The 13,327-nt window shown below is 47.7% G+C and overlaps 1 protein-coding gene across 2 annotated transcripts in view; it reads right to left on the reverse strand.

Moving 5' to 3' along the window:
* The window catches only part of MAP2K4 (mitogen-activated protein kinase kinase 4), an 83,145-nt gene that overhangs the window by 48,686 nt on the left and 21,132 nt on the right, over positions 1-13,327 (reverse strand). For both annotated transcript variants that reach the window (XM_030505816.1, XM_030505817.1), the window contains exon 2: positions 3,072-3,174. In XM_030505816.1, the coding sequence (XP_030361676.1) occupies positions 3,072-3,174 (103 nt within the window). The remainder of the gene's footprint in view (positions 1-3,071; positions 3,175-13,327) is intronic.

Consider the following 13,327-nt stretch of genomic DNA (forward strand, 5'->3'; position numbering starts at 1 on the left):
GGAAATGGTTTTCCAGAGTATAGCCTGTGTATTAACAAAAAGCCTCTGCCCATGGCAGCAGTGAAGCTCTGGGAACAGCCTCTGGGCAGAAGCACCAAGTGCGTGATGCTCGCCAGGCTACAGGAGGTACTCCTGTGCCACAGGATGGAAGGCAACTGGGAAGCACTGGTCAGAGCCTTAATAACGGCACATTTTGCAATTGATATTCCTCAGCCGTTAAGACTGTCCCTCTGGATAACATGCCATTAAACCTAAGGAACTAGCAGGAATGAATGGAGTCACGCAAAGATCACCTGGAAACCTCACTGAGTTCCCTCCAGCCCATGTGTGCTCACTGGAGCTAAATTCCTCCCTTGGCTTAGGGTGATATCCAACATAGTTTCTTCCACAGTCCCCAACTTCTTTTCCAACACTTCTGAGATCTCTCAGACTGAGAAACAAACCCTAAGAAGAAAGCTGAGATCACACTGGACAGGGAATGTGGGGTCCATACCTGTTGTACCGGAGTACAGAGCCTTGGCACTGAGGAGGAGCACAGCTACACCCAATATTCTGATGTTCCCAAGGCCACAACATGCCTTCCCTCCTCGGCAGCAGTGTCTTTGCTCCAGTGACACATTTTACACAGAGGTTGCTCCCTCCTAACACACACAGAGGCATGAAAAACCCCATCTGCTCCTTTGCTTTCTGTCTACATAGTAAGAAACCACACTCTTACCTGAGCATCCACCAATCCAGCCTGATCAGTTCCCCGACCAAAACCTGTTAATCAAGCAAAATACAGCTAATAGGCAATTGACATCTTGTGGCTGCTGCGGGTCACTGCTGCTGCCTCCTCTTGTGCCCCAGCACAGGCCACACATGTGACAAGAGAAGCCTCTGCCCTCCTGGAAGCGGGAGAAACAGGAGCCTCCAGATCGGTGGATCCAAGTCACAGAAACCCAAATTTCATGTGAGAAATTGACCTCTCTGTATCTTCAGATCCAACCATCTGGACCAGCAGGGTCTGCAGACGGAAAGCCCCAGCAGTGTTCGGGAGGGCACTGAGGCCACTCTGCTCCATCAGGCTGGGGAAGGGAAGTGACTCCATGCACAGAAACACACCTTGCATCAGGAATGCATCTGGGCCAGGAGGTTTGGAGCATCCAATTCAAAAAGCCTAGAAAGGTTTCTAGACAACAGAGGAAAAACCATTCCAAGCTCTCTGGGAAGAGGTGGGAGATGCAGATACATCACCGTGATGCACCAGCTACGAGACAAACACTTGAGAGAAGCGTGCAACCAGGAGATGTGAACATTGCTTTGAGGAACAGCATCCACTATGGACAACACAAAGGACATGAGGGTGAATTAGCTGTATCTGAGCTTAATCAGCCTCAACACAAAGAAAACAATCCAGCCAACAGCATCCACCTCTTTCAAACACAAACGACTGCTACAGCTTGTGGCCTCCCAAATAAGCTTTAGCACAGACACATCACATCATTTTTGACACTTGAACGGCTATCATATCCCACCCAAAATATTTCCAAGCCCTCAGAACCAGTTATCCCATTAACCAGCCCAGCATCATACCCCTGCCAACAACTGCAACTCCCATGGAGACAGAGCAGCACCTTCTCAATGGACAATGTTGACAGTCACTTGCACAAACATGAAGCTTAAGATGTCGCTGACTAACAATGCAAGCTCTTGTGTGCTAGACAGGAGCCACTGTGACTTCCAGTGAATCTGAGACAGAAATCCATATAGATAAACACAGGAAAGCCAAATCCCTATAGATGGCTGATGTGAGAACTCGCTAGCTGACTCTAAGTCCTGTGTTTAATGGACTAGGGAGGTTTGAAAGAGGCAAGAGCCCCAGATGGAGTTCTACAGAAAAGTGTTACAAGGGTTTGATGATGTGACGAGACACAAAAGGTGAATATACAAATGCTAGCTCCACAACCAGTAAGAATACTCTATTTCAGAGAGGAAAAGAGAGAGGAGAGAGGAGGGCTTGCTGGAAAGGTCAGGTGGGATGGTAAGAAGAATCATTCGAAGTACTCCATAACATTTCTAGGTATTGTAATCATCACTGATAACTCACCAGAAACACGTTTCTAACTCGATAAAGGCTTGCTTGAAAACCCCCAGCATAAAGAAGCTACCAGAAACAAGAACAGACCCCAGAGGGCATGTCCTGGGGAAGCAGAAGGCACTGAGCTCAAGGAGAGAGGCAGCGCCATGCAGAGCCAAGCAGAAGCAGCCCATGGCCAGGGACACGCTGGAGAGTCCAGGCAGTGGGGGAAGCTGCAAGCACAGTTTGAGACTTGCCACTGACAAAACTCTTGAGACCTGTTGGGGAACTTAGAGAGGAAAAATTTGGGCTGTCTTTGCATGCTAGCTGCATTCTGCCACACGTACAGGCTGTGGGTTCATCACCCATCCATCTACACTGGTGGATCTGAGGATACAAAGCTATTTCCTGTGGTGATGTACTAGTGTTATCTACCAGTGTCAGGAACAGCTCTGTGCCACACCTGCATTCAAACTGGGGACAGGGATACCCTGTAGCTACCTGGCTAGAAAACCCAGTGAGAACTAACCACTGCAGAACTCCCTGCCATCGCCGTGGTGGTAAGAGGATAATCCTCAAACCTTTTAGTTTAGTGCTGAAAAATAAATAAATAAAAAAATCTATCACAGTTATGTCTTCCACAAGTAACACAGAAACCAGAACCTCCCTCTAATGAAAAGTAATAAGCACTGAATAAAGAGACAGGAAAATGACAGTAAATAGGTCTGGAAATTAATTCTAGGCATACCTTGCATTATCAACTACAACTTAACTCAATTTAATCCATTCTGGAAGGCAGTAGCTCCAGTGCAAAACAGGAAGATCCCAGTTTTCACCTTTGTTTAATTCTGGGGGTCGTGGGAGGAAAATCATCTCTACAGTGACTCTAACTGACAGTTTTGAACAAACTAGAAATAACTAAAGTCATCAAAGTGCATTTAAAATAACACTGCCTGTTGGCTAAGTAATTTCAAAGTTGTCCCACTAGTTGTGCCTTTGGCTTTATACTCACATGTGTGGATTTTGGAAGGGAACTCCAGAAGTGTTTAGAGTAAATCTTGCTGTGGACTTGAAAGGTGGATTTGCGAAGTTTAACTTCAGCGCTTTGCGTTTACCTGGGAGGCAAGAGACAAAGTGAACTTCTGGTCAGCAACAAAGTATTGAGAGTATCTGGAAATCAACAGGGGAAAAACAATGTATTGTAAGAAAAGGAAAACATTTCACAACAACATTAGCAAATCATAGCCTGGATTAGGGACACAGGGATGGAGAACTGGAGTCAGCTCCCACCCCATCTTCCCCTATCCCATTCCAAGCCAGTTCCTCTTGTGACAGCTGAAGTACCAGCAGTGGCTGCCAGGTCTACCATGGCACCTCCACACCAGGGCTCTGAGCATCCTCCTCACACCATCACTCCCCTAAACAGGTCCATGGTGTAGGCTCAACTCCAGCCACAGTGGGAAAGGGGCCCGACCTGCTCAGCACAGCCTGGGTATGCCACCAGACCTGGGGTGGACAGCGCAGAGGAGGGGAAGGGGCACCTTGGGGTGTCTGTAGGAGGGCTGACCATCCTCAGCCTGACAGCAAACTGATGTAACCAGGTTGAGTAGGGATGGAGGAGCTCTGCTGTGCGCTCCTTCCGCCAAGAGGGTCTCCAAGCAGAGAGCACAATTCAGCCCAATAGAGGTGTGAAAGCTTTGCTCTGCAGCCAACTGAGAAAGCACGGGGGAAAGGAAAGTAAATTAATAGTAGGGTGTGAGGAGTTCCTGGCCACTGCTCCAGCGAGTGGCTGTATATTTCTCATGGCAGTTGAGATGATCTGCTGAGCAGCAGCAGGATAAGGGACTATGAAAAGAGATGTCCCTTCCCAGCCCTCCCGCTAGGCTGCAGCAGACCCTGTCTTGTCCCCATTTGGTGGCAGGAAAGCTGCGCTCCTCTCCACCAAAACATGCCAAGATGGGTGCCTCTTCCACCGAACATTCCAGGAGCCTGCAACTGAACCCCCCCCGGGGCTTCCCATTGCCTGAGTGATGTCTAAACAACTCACTGCTGCTCATTCCAGAGGCTCTGGCCACCCAAAGCTGGCACCATACCTGGGTTCCTACAACTACCTCCCTCTGCCTGCACCCTAACGTGGGTGTCATATCCCCAACCATCTCACAGCCCTCCTGGGAAAAGCCAGAAGGCACCATCCTGCTCTGAAGCATTCCTCTACCTTGCACAAAGAGGTGTTTTGGGTAACTCCAAGACCACAAAAAAAAAAAGAAAAGAAAAAAACTAGTTACAGGTCAAAGCACTTTACAGCAATTTCAGGGCATGAAATATTACAAGGATCATATAATCTTTAAGGTTGGAAAAGACCTTTAAGATCATTAAGCACAACCATTCCCCCAGCACTGCCAAGCCCATCACTAAACCATGTCACCAAGTGCCACATCTATGTGTCTGTTAAATCTCTCCAGGGATGGTGACTCCACCACTGCCCTGGGCAGCCTGCTCCAAAGCTTGCAACCCCTTTGGTGAAGAAATTGTTCCTAATCTCCAACCTAAACCTCCCAGGGTGCAACTTGAGGCCATTTCCTCTTATCCTGCCACTTGTGAGTTGGGAGAAAAGACTGATTCCCACGCTGCTAATACTATCACAGAATCATTTAGGTTGGAAAGGACTTTTAAGATCATTGTGACAACATACATCCAAAACCAGCTTGATAAACCCAACAAACCTCAGAATTAAGGATGCACTCAAAAGAAACACACACCCCCTCCAGTCTGGAAGGCACAGGAAAGCTTGCAGCCAGCAAACACCCATCTGCCCCCTCAAAACCTGCCGTCCCCTATGGACTAAGCTGGATGCTGAGTGATAGGTTCAGGTATATTCGGGTGAAGTTGTGCCCCGAGGACAGAGGTGCTGTTGCAGGACATGGGTGCTGCTGCTGGAGTTACCCAATGTACAGCACGTGCAGCTCCACAGTGCAACTCTGACGACTCCCTGGTTGTGATTTCCACATAGAGATGACCACCTACTTCCTCTATCACACCTTGCACTTCTAAATTCCTGGTACATACTTTCAGTTCTGACCCCAGTGCAATACAATAACCTGGAAATATCTGCATGCACGTTGCATTTTCTAAAAAATCACCTCATTTGCTTCACATAAACCCCACACAAGAAACTTGCACAAGGTCCAGCAGCATGAAATCCATTACTCAAAGCTTTGCATCAACCATTTTTTGGCGACAATTCGGCAGCAGATTTCCATGCGCTGGGTGGTGGTGTATGCAGAGCATACAGCCCTGCACTCACCTGGGCTGCTCCTTGTCCTCCACTCTCGGAATGGGTCCAGGGATTTACAACGTTCACCATTCTTCTAGTTATTGACTTTTATTGACACCCCTCTTCCAAGGGCAATAATAAACACTCCTGAGATTTTCCCTAGCAGCAACATCTATACAACTCAGAAGAGCATCTGTGTTTGAAGTGGCCCAGCAGTGAACTAAACTCCTACCAGAAAATCTCCTCTTCTCAAAGCCTGCTCCTATATTACTATTTGCAACTGTTACACACTGAGTTTCCTCCTGTTTTCACACTGACAGAACATTTTTTAACACAGTTAAACCCAATCTATTGATTTCTCTCTCTGTAGGTTCCTAAGAACAGTTTCAGTGATGTCAATCCACAACCTAGAGCTGGATTTTCTACAAATCCAACAAACACAGAAACACAACCTGTCCCTGGGAAGCAAGCAGGATGGTTTGCTTTTGCTCAGGTGATGAACAAGGAACGTGACCAGGGCGAAACAGACATCCATTGTAAATGCTCCATCCCTGGCAGTGTTCAAGGCCAGGCTGGACAGAGCCTTAGGCAACACGGTGTCAGGTGGGGTATTCCCTGCCCATGGCAGAAGGTTTGGAACTAGATGATATTAAGGTTCTTTCCAACCCAAACCATTCTATGATCCTGAGAAATGCCGGGAATTTCCATTCAGCACAAGCCATATGGAAACATGGACTTTAAATGAAACAACACAGTAAAATGAACTGGAAGTCCAATGAGAGTCAATGCAAGCTGTCTTCTCCTCTACCCCTTCAAAAATCAAGTACTTCAGCTATGTACTCTCTAAGCCTTCAAAAAAGGCTTTTGACTGCTCCACACCCCTATACGAACTGTGCAACCTTTTTACCTCGCCCTTGTAAAATCAAAATGGGGAGGAAGGGATGTCAGGGGGCCCAATGGGTTGGATGATTTGCTTCCTTTTGGAAAGGGAGTTGAATGTTTGAGGTTATCTTCTCAAGAGAAAACTATATGGTCTTATCTCTTCCAGGGCATCTCAAAGCAAAGCTAGTACCGACTCTCACCTGAGACACTAAACAAACACAGCAACACAGATCTCTCTGCTCTTCCAACAGCTTTTACTATCTAAACTGTTAGATCTTGTCTGCTAACAAAACGCTTGCTTTGATGTAGAGACAGCAGAGGAACATTCAGAGCTGCTGACATCCTGAACGGGATTCACAGCTCCTTATCTCCATTGCTGCTAGCACAGTGCTGCCTTCCCACAGACCCTTCCAACCTACACGGTTTCAGTTGTATTTCCTTCCTTTCCAGTCTTGCTCATGGATGGACTCCAACAGCAGCACAGCTAATTTGACAGGAAAGTAGTTTCCAGCCTTGCCCTCAAGACAAACCATTTTCCAAGAAAAAAACTAGTCAAATTTTGGAACAAACCACAAAGAACTTCAGCATATGGTGCAGTTGTGTTTGAGAAGTCAGAATGAAAGAAGCCTGGAAGGAATTAGTAGTTTTAAGGACAGTAACTATAGAAACTCACTTTCAAGGGTCCAAGTCTATCTGTTACTGACATTTACTGCCTTTCAATAAAAACTGCAATTTAGTATATTCCAAGAGGCAACATCCAAATCCGAGATGTCGATTCTGCATGGCAGGAATGTACTAAGTATACTCATTTTTAGACGTAACCTCTTTATAAAGAGTATTTATACCTAATTCACCTACAGCTCCAAGGGTGCTTCCACTTACGGAGCACACTACTACGCAAGCCCAGGTCAGACAGGGCTCTGTAGGGTTACTGGCCAGTCCCTTCTTGAAACCCCTACACAGGAAAACATTTGTCCTAAACAAACTGTCAGCAGGACATCTCGCTCATGTAAGGCTGGGAGGGGGCTCGGAGCCGCGCAGCCGCTGCCTGCACCAGCAGACATGCACCTCTGTGACCTGCAATACATCATGTACGCTACATCCAACAGCACTTGCACCAGCTTCTATAAATACCTCCACTATGAAGCCTGGCTCAAGCAGGTTAGGCTTCAAGTGCAAGAAACTGCAACCAGATTAAGATTAGTTCCCTCAGACTGGAAACTCCCAGCAGTGAAGCTGCGGCTGCCCCATCGCTGGCAGTGTTCAAGGCCAGGTTGGACACAGGGGCTTGGAGCAACCTGCTCTAGTGGAAGGTGTCCCTGCCCGTGGCAGGGGGTTGGAACTGGATGAGCTTTAAGGTCCCTTCAGCACAAACCATTCTGTGATTCTAAGATTGAGGTACCATGGTATAATCAAGTGGAGACCATGCCTAAGCATTTGTCAGAAGGAAATGTTTTGCCTGACTGACCTGGAGGTATTGAGGCACCTGGAGCCCTTCCTGATGTAAAAGAAGAATAAGTTAAGCAAAAGGCTGTGCCAGGTACTTTTTTCATTATGAAACAGCAGAGCAAGAGTTATAAAAGACACTGTAGGGAGGAGAGCTGGGGAGGGGTTTGGTTGGGGGGTTCTTGTTTGTTTAGGGGTTTTTCATTTTAGGAGCCTGTCCTTAGACCAAAAGCAAGGAAAAAAAAAAAATCTGCCCTTGATGCCTTTGCTTAAGGTCAACGGAAAGGATTTAGTTTCTTTGGATAAAGCAACAAGTATGTTTCCATCATCCCTCTAGCTACCTTATGCCAGAAAAGTGGCAACGTCAATCACAGCCCGCATCCCACCAGCTCTGATAAACACCTCGGGCCCAGCCACCAAGAGCCCCGCAGCCATGGGTCAGGAAGAAGAGCAGGAACCAGAGGACTTGGGGGGGCTTTTTCCATTTTAAGGAACATTATTCTGGGGGGAGCAACCCATTCTGTCCACGTTAGTGTATTGGGTTTTTTAATTGTGAAGACCGAAAGAAACCACAAGCAGATCCTGCTGAAAGCAATAAACAACACTGGGAGTTAGGAATCGCTGTCCTGATGTCCGTAGGGAAGGATGATGAAAGTCCTCAGCGACTAAGCCAGGTGGCATCTCCTGACACAGCAGTTCTGTATTTCTAAGTCTAACTGCTGAGAATTCTCTAAGAGAACAGGAGTTCATGGGGCAGTGCCTCACCAATGTGTCAGGTGGGATGAGCAGAGCAAATGTGGACTCATTTAAGCAAGATCTTCCCCAAGACACCAAGAGAAACAAGGGAAGTGTCCAACTCCTCCTGCCCAGGTCTCCCCCTCTTGCCCCTCGCTCTTCTCCCGAGGGCTGTCGCACAGGAGGTTCCAGCCTTTTGCTCATCAGGTCATTTGCCACCCTTCAGGAAGGAGCACATTGTGAAACGGGATTCAGTGTCCCTGTTGCTGCCTTCCCCTTCCCCAGCTCCCTCCCTGCCCCAGTGCTGCTCTCCCCCCACACACAGCGTTTTGCTCCAGATCCCTGTGGCACAGGAGGCCTCATTTTTGTCTCTCCCCGTTAAGCCTGCAAAACCAAGCAGGAATCTTTTGAGCCTTGTATCACCTCCATGGAGGACACTGCCTGGCAAAGTGCTGCTTTTCCACCAGTGGCTTTGGCACAGGGTCAGTCAGGCAAAACCAACTCCGACAGATAATTGTTCCTGATGCAACCCTCACATCCACCTCTCCCCTTAACACGAGTCCTTGGCAGCCCGTGTGACACGTGTAGGTACCAAAACGGGGGACAAGGACAGGCCATCTGCTCAGATGGGAGCTTGGACAGCACTGCAGGCCACCAGGCAGGACAGGACAGGACACAACCTCCTCCCTGAGCTGAGGTCCAGGTAACACAAAATGCAACTCAGCAGCACAGGATGAGCCAACAAGGCAGGCAACACCATGTGCCCAGCCAGTCCTCAGCCCAAGGACCACCTGAGGATGCCACCACTGCAACGCTGTCTCCTTGCTTCACCTTTAAGCCATGAGAGCAGTGCATGGCGCACACACACATGATGTCTCCACTGTAACACTGCCATCTCCTTCTGCTGTTAAGCCACATGAAGCAGACACACCTAGACCACATTTAAGAAAATGAATTAAGTTGTTTTGAAACAACAATAGTCAAACTGGGCAGGAGAAGGCTGAGAGGAACACCTCGGGAATCCTTCAGAGTCAGGAGAAGAACAGTTACCAGCACATGTTAGCTGTCACCAACTGGTTGAATAACTCAAAAGGTAAAGCAAAAAAAGTGTGTGTGCACAGAAAAGTTTAACCTGCACTAACATGCATGAATAAAACCTTGGAAACACCTTGTGCTATGGTGAAGACACTCATATTGGAGCAAGACTTAACACACACCAGACACTGGGCAGGGGTGATGCTCTGACCCCAGCACTGGGCTGTTTCTCTGCTTGACCACTATTTCCACAAGAAATAATCCTCGGCAACGCAATGGTGGTAGATCTCCATGGTTGGATCCTAAGCTTTGCACTCTATGCTTGTTGTTCCAAATGCTATCAGCTGATAGCTATGCATAGCTAAAACCACACCAAGCCAAAGTTTCAAGTTAGGATCTGCTTCACATGAGCTGGTTTCCCTGTTTGTGAGCTCCCAGGGGTATTGCTCTTTCAAACATGTCCTCATTGCTTTCACAGTCTCGAAGAGGAGTTGAGCCTTTCCCAAAGCCTGGTCTCACCTGCAACATCTTTAAAATGTATTTAGCTACCTGCATTGTTACACTGGGAAAGATTTTGGTCTGGATCTTAAAAACACCTGGGAACACATGGTCCCATGCTTAGTTCTGATAAATGATAATGGAGGTATGGACAACTGCTAAGCAAGGAATCAAAACACAAGTTACAGAACATACAAAGCTTGTAGTGCTTTGGAAGCGCTTCTGGGATTTTTGTAACTTCTTCAGAGGATTTTTAGACACTAAATCCAAGGCAATTTTATGCTAAGCTTCAAAAGCAGTACCTGTACACAGGTAATGATCTATTCTTGTACTTCTCCTATTTGGAATTGCAGAAAAAGATGTTTTAATTCAAGAGGTAAGGACTAGACCCAAAGACACAGAGTCCATCTAGCACAGCACCTTGCACTCTACCCCAGGAAGATGCCAGCGAAGAGAGCAGTAACCAACCCCATGACATCCTTCCTGCACATACTCTCTCAGCCTTCAAACACTTTCAGCTCAAGGACCTCCTTAGCCAACCACGGTATCCCTGTATTTAATAACCATCACTGGGTTTCACTTCCATGATCACATCCCATCCTCTTGTCTCCCTGTGAGCTGTGAGCTGCCATCGTGCCAGACTGGCAGGAGTTCACGCAACTCAACCCAACACTTGGCTTTCCAGCCCTTGGACATGAAGCTTACACAACCCAAACCCAAGCCAGCAGCTCAGTTACATGCAGGCTGTCAGAAGACACAAGACCTGCCACCCATGCCCAACGCCCTGTCACCATCCACCCTCTCCCCTTATCGCCCAGGTCCTTCCCTGGCACTTCCATTTGAGACACAGTTTGTTGAATTTCCACAGCAGCAGCATGGACCTCACCACGGCCATGCAGCAGGTCTGGTTGTCCCCACAAGGTCCACATATGTCTCACAGGGCAGCAAATCCTCGATGTTGCAGCGGACGTACGCGACCAGCACCAGGGTCTGCCTAGCACATCTTCACCTTGGCCATGAGGACTATGCTGCTACCACAGCACAGCTTGGCTGTGAGCACAAGTACTTTGATTTTCAAGGAATTGGAGAAGGGAGAACAAAGGAAAATTCACACCACAGGCATGAAAAGGGCAAAAACCCTAAAATAACTTTAAACTTCAGTTCAAACCCTTCTTTGTGCTGAAATCCAGCACAAACAGCCAAAGACATCAATTTCTCAGCACCAACATAACACACTTCTAAGGAGCACTCCAAGGCCTCACTAAACATACCACAGCTGCACTGTTCACATTCACAGCTTTGGGGTTCACATTTTGCTTACAAGGAAAAACAAATTAACATCTTGTGTGCTCAACAAAAGCTTTATGCTGTCTTCTGCAGCCTTCAATATGAATCAGTAACATGCTGTAGCAAGAAGAGCAGCATAGGAAGAAGCCCCCATTTCACACTGCTGAGACATGCCAGGCAATGATCCATGTTTCCAACAGGATTTGCAGCTTTAATAGCCTGGCAGCATCAAAACTGCTCCAGAAAGACCCATGGTGATAGCACTCTTGCCCAACGTTTTTGTTTACCTGTCTAAACACCTGAAACACCAGGAGTTAACCTTGCTGTTCTGTTGGAAAGACAGAAGGCAGCAGGGACCAAATCTCTTCCATGCTCCACTGAAGGACAAATGCAAGCATTGGTCATGGTGCTGCCACCTTCCAGAGGCCGGCAACGGCTGGAAGTGCATCCAAGAGGCCATCAGGTGGCTGCTCTCCATTTCTGTTGGTATTTTCCTATCACAGGATCATAGAACCACAGACTGGTCTGGGTTGGAAAGGACCTTAAAGCTCATCCAGTCCAACCCCTGCCACGTGCAGGGACACCTTCCACTAGAGCAGGTTGCTCCAAGCCCCTGTGTCCAACCTGGCCTTGAACACTGCCAGGGATGGGGCAGCCACAGCTTCTCTGGGCACCCTGTGCCAGCACCTCAGCACCCTCACAGGGAAGAGCTTCTGCCTCAGAGCTCATCTCAATCTCCCCTCTGGCAGGTTAAAGCCATTCCCCTTGTCCTGTCCCTAAAGGCCCTTGTCCAAAGTGCTTCTAAAATGTGGCAGAAATCTTCATTTTTTGTTAGCAAAGATAATACAGGGGGAAATGTTATGGAATTTAAGTATCTTCCCAAAGGAGGACCTGAAGGACTGCACACAACCAACTCTGACCCTAAACTAACAGCCAAAGTATCTGCAGCAACAAACTACACAGACTACAGCCTTGGTATATCAGTTGATGCCACCCTAAACAAAGAACTTACACCCCGTTAGTGTAGAGAGAATGGATCCAAGAGGATACAAATACATATATATATATATTTGGAACTACTGATCTTGATATAGCCATTCCTAATGCCAGGAAACACCCTTCAGAAAGCAAGAGTATAACAAAAGGAAGAGCTGCATCCCACTAACCTGCAAGGCAGGAAGCTGATGGTTTTGTGGTTTTCCCTTTCTGTATGGTTCCAGATAAGTAAAATCCCAGTGTTTCCAGCTGGAACAAACGGAAGCCTCTGCAGAGCTTGGCTCCAGCATGGGAACCACAGTCTAGAGGTGTAACTTCTGTCAAGAGCTCTGTGCTCCTTCTCCCACCCAGCTCAAAGCGTTCTGCTCCTTGACACACATTCACCTGAAGGACACACAAACCCTGTCCTTCAACAGAGCAGGAACTCCAACGACAAGAAGTTGCCTTTTCATTGCTACACCTCTTCATTAGTGTAAAAAAAGTGCTTTTTAATACTATGTGTTTATCCTGCAGCACTATTTGCAGGCCCTGATCCTAGGACTTGGGTCTCACTGTGCTCAGCACTGTAATGTCATGGAATCAGACTGGTTTGTGTTGGAAGGGACTTTAAAGCTCATCCAGTTCCAACCCCCTGCCACGGGCAGGGACACCTTCCACTAGAGCAGGTTGCTCCAAGCCCCTGTGTCCAACCTGGCCTTGAACACTGCCAGGGATGGGGCAGCCACAGCTTCTCTGGGCACCCTGTGCCAGTGCCTCAGCACCCTCACAGGGAAGAGCTTCTGCCTAATGTCTAATTCAAACCTACCCTCAAACACAGCCCAACAGAAGATCAACAGACCTCGTGCCTCACCTGACAGCACACAGTTTAGTCAAGTTATTCAAGAAGGCAAAGCTGCCAACCTGAACAGAGATACGTGCTACTGGTTTTCTATCAAAGAGCTGTAGACAGTTGGAGATCAAAGCCTGCAACCCCTCAACAGCTTACAAGAGAACTTCAGACATCTGTGATGTCTGATGCAACAAACAGGATCCCCTCTGCTGCACACTGCTTATCTTCCAGCACGGAGAACAGCAACAGCCTTTTCCCCTCTCAGCACGAAAAATCCACCTTCAGA

Source organism: Strigops habroptila, chromosome 14 (assembly GCF_004027225.2).
Source record: "Strigops habroptila isolate Jane chromosome 14, bStrHab1.2.pri, whole genome shotgun sequence".
Lineage (NCBI taxonomy): Eukaryota > Metazoa > Chordata > Aves > Psittaciformes > Psittacidae > Strigops > Strigops habroptila.